Raw genomic sequence first — 17,016 nt, forward strand, 5'->3', positions numbered from 1 at the left:
ACTGCTGATTTATACTTCTAAGATGAGAGGAGAGAGAATTCTTCTCTGGAAAAACTAAATTACATAAGAGAAAAGGCCAACAGATATGGACAGTTAGGAGTCCCCTAATGTAATAACCCAGCCAGATCACTTGACATAGACCCCCACTAGTTAAGAAGAAATATCCATGAACAAAAAATGTCCGACCAGCTTTTCATGCCTGTCTCTTAAGTAGGAGTAGAGTTCCAAGTATCATTTGACATTCGAGGAAAATCTTTAATGTGAAAGACAGAAACCAAAATAAAAAAATGGCAGAAGGAGGGAAGAACATAGAGGAAAAAAATTTAATGCAAATGGCATAAAAAATTATTGGAGAAAGAAAGGAAAGAAGAAAAGGGGGGAGGGAAGAAGAAAGGGAAGGAGGGAAGAGAAAAGAAGAAAAGGAACGAAAACTAAAGTTAATATCCTCAGAGAGAAAATGGAAGATATTACATCCAAAAACAAGTAAAGGAGCTATAAGAAACCATTAAAAGGAAGGTTTGAGGAACAAAAAGAACTTTTGGAATTTAGAAATATAACACAAATGAAAATTTAGATGATTAAGGAGATTTATCAGAAAACAGAAGAGAAAGGGAGAGAAAATATGCAACAATTAGAGTACTACTTGAGGAGTCCTGATATCTGACTAGCAGAAGTTCCAGGAAGAGAAAGCACAAACATAAATAAATAAATAAATAAATAAGAAGGAAATTATCAAAGGAAAAAAATCCAAGAAAATTTTCTAAACTGAAGGGTATGAATTTCAGATTGAGAGGGTCTACTGTATATCTCGTGAACAGAATAGAAAGAGAGTAACATAAAAGATCACTGAGGACAAGGAAAAGATCTTAAATGTACCAAGAGAGAAAAAACAGGGCAAATAAAAGGATTGGAGATTAAAAAGTCACTGAATTTCTCAATAGTTACAGGAAAGCTAGAATAAAATGGAACCAAAGCATCCAAGTCTAAGGGAAATCTGTATGCATCCAAAATATAAATCAAACTCTAATACAAGGTCTCAACATGTTTACCTCTCATTTATCTTTTCTCAGGAAGTTCCTAGAAAAAAAATGTTCCACCAAAATGAGGGAGTAAACCTCAAAAAAAGGCATGATTCCAATAAATAAGAGAGTCAAAAGGAATCCCTAAGATGATGGTGGAGGGAGATCCAGGACAACAGCTGTGCAGGAAGCAGGGAGATCAACCAGCCCAGATGGACCAGAGGAGGGACCGCTTCAGGAGAGCAGGACAACGACAAGGTGAAACTGATGGCAACCTGGGGTGTTTGCATAGAAGGATAGGAGATTTACCCTCTGGTACAGAGTGGAGGGATGAATTAGGGATAGATTAATAGGAAACTAGGCAAATGAAAAAGAGACAGTTATTAACTTCAAGGAAAACAGAAAGTTGTGAAAGAAAGAAAATGTAACCATAGTACACCACATTCTTGCTGTGAGTCATATTTATATAGTAATAAAAATGTGAATACTGAATTCTGATCTAACCAATACTTAGGTATAAAATATTGGAGGATGAGGAAAGGTAAATATGTTTCAGTATGTGAAGAGTTAGGTATGAGAGCTAAATTCTCATCTTCCATAGTAAGAAATTAATAGATAATATTTGAATTGGGGAAAATATCTAGATGTGGCAGCATCAGACTGTTGTCTAGAAATATGGAAACAAATAGAAGAAGTGGCTTAAATTGTGACGATTGCTTCTGGAGAGGTGGATATGGGAGCGAGAAGGGTGGAGCTGGGTACTGACGCTAAAAATGTAATACACGTTTATTACAGAAAAATGGGAAACTATAGAAAAGTGAAAATGTGAATGAAAGAGTCTCATTACTCACTATATCTAAAGATTAACACTTTTGACCTATTAGTGCCTTTTGAGTTTATGTGCATTTTTTATATTACTGAAGTATGATTTATATATTTTATATTTTACTTTATTCACTTAACAAAAGCATTTCCATTTATTATATTTTTCATAAATATTTTCATACCAATATATTATATTATATAATAGATAACATTATTTGGGTGTAACAATTTAGGTTTTTTCTGAATATTTTACCATAAAAAAGGTCAGAGACAAGTGGAAAAAACTATATAGTGAAAACCGTAAAGCTACCACCTAAGTTCTACAATTAACATTTTACTGTACTCGCTCTATCCCACATTTATCAATCTATCACTCTATCCATCCATTGATCCATTTTATGTTTTGAAGCATTTCAAAGTAAGTTGCGGACTTTACACTTCATCCTAAACTTTAGGCATACCATTTAACTAGAGTTCAACATCTGTTTATGGTTCTTTTTCTTAAGTAAATTTTACATATATAATGATATGCACAAATCTTAAGTATATCATTTGATGAATTTTTTTTAAAGATTTTATTTATTTATTTGACAGAGAGAGACACAGCGAGAGAGAGAATGCAAGCAGAGGGAGTGGGAGAGGGAGAAACAGGCTTCCCGCTGAGCAGGGAGCCCGATGTGGGGCTCGATCCCAGGACCCTGGGACCATGACCTGAGCCGAAGCCGAAGGCAGACGCTTAACCGACTGAGCCACCCAGGCGCCCCTATCATTTGATGAATTTTAACAAATGCATACTCCTTTGTAACCCAAATCCCCTATCAAGATGTAGAACATTACAATCACCCCAGAAAATTCTCTCATGTGCCTTTCCCTCTCAATCCATATCCTTGCCCTTACAACTACAAAGGCAATGTTCTAATTTTTAAAACTTCATATAATTGCAACATATGCAATTTTTTATACAAGCCTTTTTCCACTTAGCATAATGATTCTGAGACAACATCCATGTTGTGGAGTGTATCATTATTTTGTTCTTTTATCTTTTATTTTTTTCTTTAAATTTTTTTAAGACTTTATTTATTTGTCAGAGAGAGAGAAGAGAGAGCAAGCACAAGCAGGGGGAGCTGCAGGCAGAGGGAGAGAGAGCGAAGCAGGCTCCCCGCTGAGCAGGGAGCCCGACACGGGACTCGATCCCAGGACCCTGGGATCATGACCTGAGCCGAAGGCAGACGCTCAACTGACTGAGCCACCCAGGTGTCCCAGTTTGTTCTTTTATCTTGCTTAGTAGCATTCCTTTGCATGAATACAGAACAGCTTGTTTCATCTATTCGCATGCCAATGGACACCTGGGCTGCTTCTAGTTTTTGCCTGCTATGAACGTTCTTATAAAAGTTTTTATGTGACATTTGTTTTCATCTCCCTTAGGTAAATACCTAGCAATGGAATTGCTTTGTCATAGGACAGATATATATTTAGTTATATAAGAAACTGCCAGATTCTCCAAAATGAGCCATTATATAGGGACATTAAGAATTTTTAATGTGTCATTTTTCGTAAATTGTATTTTTCAAGAAACTTCTTCAATTGTCAAATTTGTTGGCATAAAGTTGTTCATAATATTCCCTTATTATACTTTTAATGTCTGTGGGATCTACAGTAAGAATCCCTTTCTTTCCTGATACTGACAATTTCCTCCCTCTCTCTCTCTCTCTTTCTAGTTTTCAAATTTGTTGATCTACTCAAAGAAACACTTTTGGTTTTGTAAGTTTCTCTCCTGATTGTCTATTTTATGTCTATTTTATGTTTTATTGCTTTCGGCTTTTATCTTTGTTAGTTTCTTCATTTTACTTCTTTTGGATTTGGGTTGTTCTTTTTCTAGCTGAATATAGAAACAAAGGTCATTGCTTTCAACTGTTTCTTCATTTCTAATTACACATATTAGATATAAATTTCCCTCTAAGCTCTGCTTTTGCTGAATCCCAGAAATTCTGATAAAATGTCTTCACATTCATTTCAATATATTTCTTACTTTCTCTCATGATTTCTTCTTTGATCCATAGATTATTTTAAAATGTGTAATTTAATTTCCAAATATTTATGTGTTTGATAGATATTTTTGTTACTAATATCTAACTTAATTTCTTTGTCACCAAAAAACATTCTGTATCATTTCAATGCTCTCAAATTTATTGAAACTTGTTTTATAGCTGAGCACATGGTTTATCTTGGTGAATGTTCCATGTGAATTTGAAAAGAATGTGTGTTCAGTTGTAGTCTACAAATGTCAATTAGGTCAAGCTGATTCATAGTGTTATTCAAATCTTCAATATCCTTCCCTTAATCTAATTGTCCTATTAATTACTGAAAGAGGTGTTTTTTTTTTTTTTGCCATTCTTTTTTTTTATTATTATATTATGTGAATCACCATACATTACATCATTAGTTCTTGATGTTGTGTTCCATAATTCATTGTTTGCGTATAATACTCAGTGCTCCATTCAATACATGCCCTCTTTAATACCCATCACCAGGCTAACCCATCCCCCCACCCCCTCCCCTCTAGAACCCTCAGTTTGTTTCTCAGAGTCAATTGTCTTTCATGGTTCGTCTCCCCCTCCGATTTTCCCCCCTTCATTCTTCCCCTCCTGCTATCTTCTTCTTCTTCTTTTTTTTTTTTAACATATAATGTATTATTTGTTTCAGAAGTACAGGTCTGTGATTCAACAGTCTTACACAATTCACAGCACTCACCATAGCACATACTCTCCCCAATGTCTACCACCCAGCCACCCCATCCCTCCCACCCCCCACCATTCCAGCAACCCTCAGTTTGTTTCCTGAGATTAAGAATTCCTCATATCATTGAGGTCATATGATACATGTCTTTCTCTGATTCACTTATTTCACTTAGCATAATACCCTCCAGTTCTATCCACGTCGTTGCAAATGGCAAGATTTCATTCCTTTTGATGGCTGGATAATATTCCATTGTAGATATATACCACATCTTCTTTATCCATTCATCTTTTGATGGACATCTCGGCTCTTTCCACAGTTTGGCTATTGTGGACATTGCCGATATAAACATCAGGGTGCACATACCCCTTCGGATCCCTACATTTGTATCTTTGGGGTAAATACTCAGTAGTGAAATTGCTGGGTCATAGGGTAGCTCTATTTCCAACTTTTTGAGGAACCTCCATACTGTTTTCCAGAGTGGCTGCACCAGTTTGCATTCCCACCAAAAGTGTAGAAGTGTAGAAGGGTTGTCCTTTCTCCGCATCCCCACCAACATCTGTCATTTCCTGACTTGTTAATTTTAGCCATTCTGACTGGTGTGAGGTGGTATCTCATTGAGGTTTTGATTTGGATTTCCCTGATGCCGAGTGATGTTGAGCACTTTTTCATGTGTCTGTTGGCCATTTGGATGTCTTCTTTGGAAAAATGTCTGTCCATGTCTGCTGCCCGTTTCTTGATTGGATCATTTGTTCTTTGGGTATTGAGTTTAAGAAGTTCTTTATGATTTTGGGTATTAGCCCTTTATCTGATATGTCATTTGCAAATGTCTTCTCCCATTCTGTCGGTTGTCTTTTGGTTTTGTTGACTATTTCTTTTGACCCAAATAAATAAAATCATGAATGAAAGAGGAGAGATCACAACCAACACCAAAGAAATACAAACAATTATAAGAACATATTATGAACAACTATATGCCAGCAAATTAGATAACCTGGAAGAAATGGATGCATTCCTAGAGATGTATCAACTACCAAAATTGAACCAGGAAGAAATAGAAAACCTGAACAGACCTATAACCACTAAGGAAATTGAAGCAGTCATCAAAAATCTCCCAACAAACAAAAGCCCAGGGCCAGCTGGCTTCCCAGGGGAATTTTACCAAACATTTAGAGAAGAATTAATACCTATTCTTCTGAAACTGTTCCAAAAAATAGAAATGGAGGGAAAACTTCCAAACTCGTTTTATGAGGCCACCATGACCTTGATCCCCAAACCAGACAAAGACCCCATCAAAAAGGAGAATTACAGACCTATATCCTTGATGAACACGGATGCAAAAATTCTCACCAAAATACTAGCCAATAGGATCCAACAGTACAGTAAAAGGATTATTCACCACGACCAAGTGGGATTTATCCCTGGGCTGCAAGGTTGGTTCAACATCCGCAAATCAATCACTGTGATACAATACATTAATAAAAGAAAGAACAAGAACCATATGATCCTCTCAATAGATGCAGAAAAAGCATTTGACAAAGTGCAGTGTCCTTTCTTGATCAAAACTCTTCAGAGTATAGGGATAGAGGGCACATACCTCAATATCATAAAAGCCATCTATGAAAAACCCACAGTGAATATCATCCTCAATGGGGAAAAACAGAGCTTTTCCCCTAAGGTCAGGAACACGGCAGGGATGTCCACTATCACCACTGCTATTCAACGTAGTGGTAGTAGTCCTAGCCTCAGCAATCAGACAACAAAAAGAAGTAAAAGGCATCCGAATCAGCAAAGAAGTCAAACTCTCACTGTTTGCAGATGATATGATACTTTATGTGGAAAACCCAAAAGACTCCACCCCAAAACTGCTAGAACTCATACAGGAATTCAGTAAAGTGGCAGGATATAAAATCAATGCACAGAAATCAGTGGCATTTCTATACACCAACAACAAGACAGAAGAATGAGAAATTAAGGAGTTGATCCCATTTACAATTGCACCCCAAACCATAGGATACCTAGGCATAAAACTAACCAAAGAGGCAAAGAATCCGTACTCAGAAAACTATAAAATACTCATGAAAGAAATTGAGGAAGGCACAAAGAAATGGAAAAACATTCCATGCTCATGGATTGGAAGAACAAATATTGTGAAGATGTCCATGCTACCTAGAGCAATCTACACATTTAAGGCAATCCCTATCAAAATACCATCACTTTTTCCAAAGAAGTGGAACAAATAATCCTAAAATTTGTATGGAACCAGAAAAGACCCCGAATAGCCAGAGGAATGTTGAAAAAGAAAAGCAATTCTGGCGGCATCACAATTCTGGACTTCAAGCTCTATTACAAAGCTGTCATCATCAAGACAGTATGGTACTGGCACAAAAACAGATACATAGATCAATGGAACAGAATAGAGAGCCCAGAAATGGACCCTCAGCTCTAGGGTCAACTAATCTTCGACAAAGCAGGAAAGAATGTCCTTTGGAAAAAAGACAGTTTCTTCAACAAATGGTGTTGGGAAAATTAGACAGCCACATGCAGAAGAAAGAAACTGGACCATTTCCTTACACCACACACAAAAAATAGACTCAAAATGGTTGAAAGACCTCTATGTGAGAGAGGAGTCCATCAAAATCCTAGAGGAGAACAGAGGCAGCAACCTCTTCGACCTCAGCCACAGCAACTTCTTCCTAGAAACATCACCAAAGGCAAGGGAAGCAAGGGCAAAAATGAAGTATTTGGATTTCATCAAGATTAAAGAGGTGTTTTTAAATCTTCAACTATGACAGTGGATTTGTCTATTTTTTACCCAGGTTCTGTTAGTTTTTCCTTTGTGTATTTGGATCTCTGTTATTAGGTACTGCATTACTTTTCTACTGCTGCTCTAAACAAATTAACAGATAGTGGCTGAAAACAATCCAAATTTATTATCTTACAGTTCTGTAGTTTAGACATTATCATAGGTCTCACTGGGTTAAAATCAAGTATTGAGGGAGCTGTCTTCCTTTCAGAAATGCTAGGGAAGAATCCACTTCCTTGGTTTTTCCAGGTTCTAAAGGCTACCCACATTCCTTGGTTCATGGCCCCCTTCTTCCATCTTCAAACCCAGCAATGGTGCGTCAAGTCTTTCTCATGTCACATTAACATAACCTTCTCTTCTGTAGTTAAGTCTTCCTCCTCCTTCTGCTGTTATGGTTACACTGGTTCATCTGGATAATCCAGGATAACCTGGATTTACTTTACTTCAGATCAGTAACCCTAGTTCCATGTGAAACCTTAATTCTATGATACAATTTGAACCCTTACTTATACTGCAGTCTTCTTAGAGTGAATGCTATATTACTTCACATAAAAGAACTTCACAACAATATAATTCCATTTGGTCCTCCTCCCTTCCTCCTCCTTTGTGGTAAGATTGCCATATATTTTTACATCTATATATGTTATAAACCCCATAATACAGTGTTGTATGTTTGCATTACACAGTTTTTAAGAAGTGAAGAGAAAAAAATAGTCTTTTATATTTATCTACAAATTTACCATTTCCAACGTGTTTCATTATTTTTTGAAACCCAGGTTTTCCTTCAGGTGTTACTACTGCTTTTCTATCTGAAGAAATTGTTTTAGTATTTCTTGTAGCACAGGTCTACTGGTTTTCATTTATTAAAAACATCTTTATTTCACTTTCATTTTTAAAGAATATTTTTGCTAGATATAGAATCCTGGCTTTTTTTTTCTTTAGCATTTTAAGATGTTGTTCCATTGTCTTTTTTTTTTTTTTAATTTTACTATGTTATGTTAGTCACCATACAATACATCATTAGTTTTTGATGTGGTGATCCAGGATCCATTGTTTTCGTATAACACCCAGTGCTCCATGTGGTACATGCCCTCCTTAGTACCCATTGTCTTCTATTCTCCATTGCTTTAGCACTTTAAAGATTTGTTCCATTGTCTTCTATTCTCCATTGCTTCTGATGTCCAGTTAGCCAAAATTTGTCTTTGTTCTCTATATGTAAAGTATGATTTTATCTGAATATTTTGAAGACTTTTTTCTTACCCTTTGTTCTCAGCAGTTTGATTATGATATACCCAGGCGTGATTTACCTTGTATTTATTTTTCTTAGGGCTTTCTTCTTTCTTTCTTTCTTTGTTTCTTTGTTTCTTTCTTTGTTTCTTTGTTTCTTTCTTTCTTTCTTTTTTTTTTAAGATAGATAGATAGATTGGTTGATTTTGTGAGAGAGACAGACAGAGAGAGAGAGAGAGCATCTCAAGCAGACTCTGTGCTGAGAGCAGAGTCCAACACGGGGCTTGATCTCAGCACCCTGAGATTGTGACCTGAGCCAAAACCAAGAGTCGGATGCTTAACTGACTGTGCCACCCAGGAGCCTCTATCCTTCTTAGGGGTTTCTTAGGTTCTTGGTTCTATAACTTAATGTTTTTCATCATATTTGAGAGGAGTTCAGCTTTAGTTTCTTCAAAAAAAAATTTCTGCTTTATTATCTTTCTTCCCTTCTGATTTCTAATTATACAAATGTTAGACATCTTGATATCAGCAATGAGGTTGCTAAAACTTTGAACATTTTCTTCCTAGCAGTTTTGCTCTGTTCTTTAATTGTATAATTTCTAATGATCTATTTGCAAGTTCACTAACCCTTTTTTTCTATAGTTTCCAATTTCTTAAGTGCACCCCGAGAGTTTTTCGTTTCAGTTTCTTCTTTTTCTTTAAAAATTTCATTTGGTTATTTTATATATATATTGTTTCCATTTCACTGCTGATCTTTCCCTATGTATCCACTCAATACAAACATTTTCCCTTAATTATTTGAATATATTTACAACAGTTGTTTAAAGTTCTTGTCAACTAATTCTATTACCTAGGTCATCTCAGGGTTTCTACTTACTGCTCATTCTTTTGGCCATGGGTCACAATTTCCTATTTCTCTGCATAGCTAGTAATTTTTTAACTATGGACTTCAAAGTGTAGATAATATTTTATAGAGACAGAAGAGTGTTGGTTTTGGATATAGCAGGAAGTTGGATGAATGACTGATCATGTTGTTCTTGTGGCAGCTTCCGTTTATACTTTGTTAGGGTGAATCTGTTTTGGTTATATATTAGATTTAGGACAAATCCTTAGTCCCAGGATAAGACTTTACTCCTGAGGCATAACTCTTAGTTTTCACTGGAAAGCACAAGGTGTTTATGAAGTCCCTCTAAATTTGTGAAATTCAAGTTCCAATCTCTGTCCCTCATGTGACAGACAGCAGCTGAAATTGCTGTTCAACTTTTTCAGATTTCCAGCTGTTATTTTCTACCAGGATCCTTGGGGTTTCCCTTGAATATGCACATTGCAGGGATCAGGCAAGGATTTGAAGGAAGTTTATGTGCATATTTGGTGTTTTGCCCATAGCTCCTTCTTTCTGAGATTTCTACCTTCTGACTCCTTCTGAGACCTCAAACCAATATACAACCATGTATTTTGTTTGAGTTCTAGCCACATCATACTGCATAGATTCTTAAGTAACCACAGCTCTCACTAGCATCATTCACTTCTTTCAAGGACTGAATAACTTTCTCCAGCTTTTGCCACTTTTTGGTCATTCTCCAGTGTGTGTGTGTGTATTATTTTTTTGGTCCAGATTTATCATTGATAACTGATACAAACTACTGTACTACTTACTCTTGTAATTGGAACTTCATCTCACTAACTCTTGCTGGGTTTTCTGCATGGATTGGGCAGAACCAATCATTAAGTCATGTATGTTGGTCCTCAAAACCCAAGAGCATGAAATTTCAAATCAAAGTAGTCTAACTGTATAGACCTATTTATTTTTTGCTTCAGACTCAGAGTTCTTGTTGTTCAAGCTCCAAGTTCAGTATTCCTGTACTGAATTGATTCTTTTGGCTACCTATACATAGATATTTACTGACAAATACTGTGTTCTTTTTTTTCTGACTTTGACTCTTGATTTCTTTACATTAAGTTCACCTCAGCATTTCTCAGGGTTAGAGAAACATGGTATTTGGCTTTAATTTTCACTGAATCCTCCTGGCCAGGATTTCCTGGAATTGTTCCATGACTATTCCAAGTCTTGATTGAAAACTGTGGCTGGAAGGGATAAATGGTAGATTCCAGGTGCTACTGGTTGTCCCCAAATGAGTGCTGATCCTGGAGCGAAAAGAAACACAATCCCTTGCCTGCTTTGGGGGGTATTTTTAGAGTAGTTGCAAACACATGACATTTATCTTGAGAGGTGGCCAATATTTTAAAAATAGCTAATAAAATATATTTATAAAAGTCTTATTTCTCCATTATAAAAAAAGACTGGGCTCACTTCATTCCATTTGTGCTATGGAGAGTGCTTGAATATGGAAGAAAAACTTTTTCTGATCTCTCCCTGTCAGTCATAATAACTGAGCAAGTCTTACATTCTTACCCAATAATTTTCATACACTGATCTCTTTATTTCTCCTTACAAACACTAGGAATTCTTCAAGTATCAGCCTTTATGTTATGTTATCCAGATAGCCTTTGATGAAAGACACTGAAGAGGATTTGAACTGCTCTAGTAGAATGTAATATTTTCAGCAAAAAATCATTGTCTTATTATCAAAGTAGTTAACAGTTAAGAGAATAGCCCTTGGAGTGAGACACACTCAACCTTAAGTCCAAAATCTACCACTTTCTGTGTAATGTTTGGATTTTCTACAACTTCCTTTAAGTTATGCAAGAGATAAAACTAGTCCCAGACTCATTTGGTTGTTGTGAGCATCAGATACAGTAAGAGAGACAAGGTTTGCAACAGTTCCTGCAAACAGTTTCATCGTTGCTGTTATTTTCCCCCATACTATAGGCTCAGTAAACAATTGCCTAAATAAGTACTTGTTGAACTGACTAAGTGCTATTCTGGTGGAAGAGAAAAACACACAAATTACAAAGACAAGTTAAGAGAAAAAAATAATTATAAGTTTGGTAAAGTAATGATAAGTTATGTAAAGTAGCATGGAAAGAAAAGAGCTAAGAAAGAGAATTAAAAAGGGGGTCTGTGTTAGATAGGACCAGCACGGAAGGCCTCTGAAAGGAGATAACATGTAAGCTGAGTCTTTAGAGATGAGAAGGAACTAGCCACACAAAAAATGAGGATAACAGCATTCCAGGCAGGGACAATAGCACTTACAAAGATCCTGAGGCAGACATGCACGTGAATTTTCTAAAACGTGAAAGACCACTAGTGTGTTGGGACAGAATGAGTAAGGTCAGGGTGGCACTAGAAATGATCATACAGTAGCAGAGGCCAAACACAAAGTACCTTCCTTATAGGCCAGAGTAGAGTTTGGCCTTTTGTCTAAGTACAAAGGGAAGGCACTGAGGGGTTTTAAGCATGGGAATGACAAGATCTCTAGACCTACTCATCCATGACTCACAAAACAAACTGAAGGAGGAAGGGTAAGAATTTCTGGAAACATTTAAAATGATGCTTAGAGAAACTACGTATAAATGCATAATAAAATATTTTCCATTGTGATTTAAGTTATTGATTGCCAACAGTCAAAAATCCTTTTGGGATAGTTAATAAAGATTTCACCCACTGCTCTTGCTTCTTTCACAACTGTCATGAATCCCAAGGGATACTGTGACCCACTTAAAATGGAGGACAGAGAAGAGAAGTAAATGTGCTAGGCAGGCAGGGTGAGAGTTACTGAGCGAGGCGGTCATACTTGACCGCTATGAGGGCCCAGAATAGCACATGTCTGAGCTGTGTGGACCACATTAGATGAAAGACGACTTAGAAGATGCTATGGGGTAGATTTCTTACAAAAAGGAAGGGCAAGATTCTGGTATAAAATTGGTGAGACATTGTGAGGTGCTCACATTCCAACACCAATACCATAAGGAAACCTAAAGAAAATTAATTTATGTATCAGATAATTATCTTTACAAATCAAGCTACCCTTAGGTTAACAGGTCTTTGCCACTATAAGCTTCTTCCTGGAATACTAGGGTTTATCTTCTCTTGAGGCTGCTTCATTCCCTTCATATTCCTTTTTTTTTAATTGCTTCATATTAGTAACACTCTTGGCACTAATTAAGACCACTGCCATTACTATAATAAAGTGTTATTTTCACATGACACATTGAGTAATTAAAACTATTTCCTCTCTTAAGGAAATTTATTCCCAAGGAAAACTTATGGGTAAGTGATGGCATGCTCATATTCCCATTACCTGTTCACTGATGACAGGTTAATTTAAAAGTATACATAATAGCTGAGCTTTCGGGTTTTTTGTTTTGTTTTGGGTTTTATTTAAACAACAAAACAAAATTATATTACTATGAGACAGTATGCACCACAAGAACAGCTTTGGAGTTAGTTTTGACTTTTTCTCTTCGAGGATAAAGAGTAGCTTATTAGATGTCAGCTATAATGTTCATAACAGCTAATTATCTTTCATTTCGCAGTAGCTATAATAAGTAAGAGCAAAAATGGTGAATACCTACTGTTGCCAGGTAACTGCATCCACTGTGCTTCCTGCCACCTTCATGAATCTGTACAGAACAGAAAGAACAAATAAAATAAGCTGAGGTATAGATTAGGCCAATCCTTGGGCTAAGAGCCCACAGCCACAATCAAGGTCTATCCAGAGCTACTGGAAGTTAAACTGTACAGAAGGTGAAGGTAAGGATACTTTCAGCTTTTCACACATCCTTTACCATCTGGAAATCAAGACCCCAATACAGCATGCTGTCTATGTCTGTCTTCCCAAGCCCATACCTGATGGTTTCCACATCACTTTCCCCATGCACAAAACTTCTCTCTCTCATTTCCTATTCTCTAAGGACTCTGAAATCTGCTAGGAAACAAATAAACTCTAACATTTCCCAAGGATGGTGACTCAATAGAGCCTTTGAAAACCTCAGCCTTCTGAAAAGACCATGCGAAAACCCAATTTAGTTATATAAGCATAAAGCACTTTCAAATATGCCCCAGTAATGGGCTGCCATACCTGAGTGTGGTGTGCCAGAAACCTGAGCACCACACAGAGAAATCTTTTTTTTTAATGTTTCAAGTTTTTATTTAAATTCTAGTTAGTTAACATATAGTATAATATTAGTTTCAGGAGTAGAATTTAGTGATTCATCACTTACATATAGCATAGAGAAATCTATTTCTGAAGCAGCTAAGCAGTGTCATCTGACATTTACTCAGCTTAAAAGAGAAACCAGACCTGTTTTCTTTCAAAACACACAGCAAAGCCTTGTTACTAGTTCGCCAGCCTCCTATGCTCCTGGAGGTTCTACCAGAACCAAAGAGCTGGGAGGAAGCTCTAAGGCCCCACAGACGCCGCAGGGTATCATAAATTGCAGGTCTGTGAATAACTCAGTTATCTACCAACCTCCATTCTCCCCATCCTCATGTTCTGAGGCCATGTGCTGCCATGGCTATTGTTACTATTTGAGAGAGTTACCGTGCAGACACGGGAAATCAAAAGGAATATCTCAGGTCTTTAAGACCTTCCCTTCAACCCTTCAACCCTGGAAGGGAACTTTTCTACAGACAGAAACAATCTTCCATCAGTATTTCATAACCAAAAAACTCTTCCATTAGGAAGCGAGAGGGTGTTTTGTCAAGAAGGTCCTCTCCTACCCTGTGCCGGCACAATCTTGCAGGCAGACACACGGCAAGGGGTTGCCAAGTGCTGCCCAAACGGAGGCTCTGCTTTGCCATGATGTGGAAAAGCACTTGATTTTTGCAGGATTGGAAGTGAGAGAGAGGATGCCAGGACTGCTGCTCAGCATAGGAGTGAAGTTTATGAAAGAAGATGAAGAGGAAGGAGAGGAGGGAGATGGGGTGGGGCAGGAGAAAGAGAATGGGAGAGGAGAAGGGGAGGAGAGCAAGGGCTAAGAGGGCACAGACGAGAGGAGAAGAAGGAGAGGAGAAGCGGGCAGCGTGGCTCTTATCCGTATGGTCTGGTCTTTTTTCTCCAGCACCATTCAGCGGTCAGGAGCAATACGGGAAATGGAACATAAGGGTGATCAGGAATGGAACTGGTTTGATGGGCAAGACCAACACGTAAATGGAGATTGGAGGGAATATAACATATATTGAGTACCTACTTAGTACCAGCCATTCGCGTGTTATTTCTTATAATTCTCAAAACAGTCTTGCTTAGGAAGGTGGATATTATTGATTCCATTATACAGATGACTAACTTCCCCACTGGCTAGAGAAGTAGTGGCTCTAGATGTCCCAAACAGCCCATTTTTATGGAGTCAGGCCACCCCTCCTAGTAGCACTCCTGGGGAAGCAGGGCATGACCGGGCAAAGCAATAAATGCCAGCCGGAGTATTTCCAAAATAGAAGCATTTTATGTAAACCTGTCTTCATTTACATATAAAAAACCATAATAAAAATAACACTGACATTTATAGTGCTCTATCATTATAAAATGCTTTTCAGCTTCTTATATGTATAATTTCACATAGTCCTCAAAACAACCTGGTAGGTCGTAAATACTCTTAATTTATAGTGGAGGAGGCTAAGCCTCGTGGAGGTTATAAGACTTGCTCAAATTCATAGAGCTAGTGTGGACTAAACCCAGGTTCTCTGACTCCAAATCCGACCCTCTTTCTAGGATCCTATGCTGCCTCCAAGCTGTTTTCACTGAGGCCCGGAAGTACAGTACAACTCTAAGATGCAAAAAATAAGTTGAACTTTTGCCTTGAGAAAATACTACCAATTCATCCAAAAAAGAGAAAAAAAGGCCTGAGCACCTTTGCTTGTTGGCTTCCTCTCAGACTTGAGCATTGCAGTGCCTATTTGTAAGAGAATATGCAGGGTATCAAGGTGACTGACCCAGGGCCTCTGCTACATGATGACCACCATAAAAAAGCCAAGAAGAGAGACATGGAGACAATCAGCTATCAGAGTTTCTATGTGCTATATTACTGGTACAAACTGACTGCTCAGAGATAGCAGTCAAGGGAGCAGTTAGCTCTATACCCTATGGTGTTAGAAGAGAGATAAACATTGAGAAAAGCTTCACATCGCACATGACACTGAATTTGCACTGAAAGAAGTGTAAGATTTTGTCATAAAGAACAGGCAAAACAAGGTAGAGTCAAGGTGAGTGTGTTCTCAGGAGTCCATCTTGACTGGATGTCAGGAGACAGGTAAGGGAATGGCAGGACGTCAGACTGGTCAGGTCACTGGCTGCTAGGCTGTGATGCTAACAAGTCTGGCCTTTATCCCTTAATAACTAGGTACAAGTCTAGCTCCTATTTATCTTTGTATGACTAGTACCCAACATAATTTGCAAAATACAGCTGGCTCTTTTCATGTATATTTGTTGGATTTATCCTGTTTTTAAACAAATGAGGGGAATCAGATTTGAGTGTCAGGAAGATCACTCTGGCTGGGTAAAGCTGAAACATGCTGGTGTGGACAAACTGGTAGGAGATGACCGCAGAGAGAGGGGATGCTTGGAAATGTGAAAATGAAAAAAGACCCATTGAGTAGCACTGGTGGAGCACTCAAGAGGATTTGGTGCGTGAGTCTGAGTTGGGCAAGAGGCAAAAGAGAGGAGCCCAAAGTTTTAATTGTAGTAATGCCATTGCCCAAGATGGGTAACCCAGGAACAGACTTTTGATGCTGATGTTGGTGAATGTATTCCAATCTTCTTGAATATGCCTTAAAGAACTTGAAATAAATAGTCACTGATGATAACAGCGATGCATTCAAAAGAAAATAAGGAGGAAAAAAAATCATTAATGTCCTGCTTGGCTAAAAGGGTCTGGATAGGCAATTAAGAACACATCTAGGGGCGCCTGGGTGGCTCAGTTGGTTAAGCGACTGCCTTCGGCTCAGGTCATGATCCTGGAGTCCCGGGATCGAGTCCCACATCGGGCTCCCTGCTCAGCAGGGAGTCTGCTTCTCCCTCTGACCCTCCCCTCTCTCATGCTCTATCTCATTCTCTCTCTCAAATAAATAAATAAAAAAATAAAAAATAAAAAAAAAGAACACATCTAATTTGGTGTCTTAAAAGTTGGAAACTGGTTCTTTATGGTACTATAATCTGGAGATCCTCATATGCATTGGATAGTTTGTTCTGCTATAGGTTGACAATTAAGTTCTTAAGTAACTTTCCATTATTAAAAGTAGCATTATAAAAAGAATGGGAAAACTAGAGTTAGGAACATTTAAAGTAAGGCTAATGTTTTCTCCCCCCACACCCTACCCCACATCCCTCAAAGAAAATCCATAAAATCTATAATTAAATATAAAATAGACTGGACCCTTATATAGAATATTATAGCTTACAGAGAAATATTTTAAAATTGAATAAAGGAAAAGACCTACCATGATCCTGGATAGGAAAATCAATTATTCTCCCTAAACTAATTTATGGGTTTAATGAAATTCTAATT

General features: G+C 37.6%; 1 protein-coding gene across 3 annotated transcripts in view; it reads right to left on the reverse strand.

The window, feature by feature from the left end:
• HPSE2 (heparanase 2 (inactive)) overlaps window positions 1-17,016 on the reverse strand; it is a 687,285-nt gene that overhangs the window by 233,050 nt on the left and 437,219 nt on the right. For all 3 annotated transcript variants that reach the window (XR_003519076.2, XM_027589152.2, XM_027589165.1), the window contains exon 6: window positions 13,090-13,137. Coding sequence is in view for 2 of the 3 variants with exons in the window: in XM_027589152.2 (XP_027444953.1) it covers window positions 13,090-13,137 (48 nt within the window). In the remaining variant the exon portion in view is untranslated. The remainder of the gene's footprint in view (window positions 1-13,089; window positions 13,138-17,016) is intronic.

Source organism: Zalophus californianus, chromosome 15 (assembly GCF_009762305.2).
Source record: "Zalophus californianus isolate mZalCal1 chromosome 15, mZalCal1.pri.v2, whole genome shotgun sequence".
NCBI lineage: Eukaryota > Metazoa > Chordata > Mammalia > Carnivora > Otariidae > Zalophus > Zalophus californianus.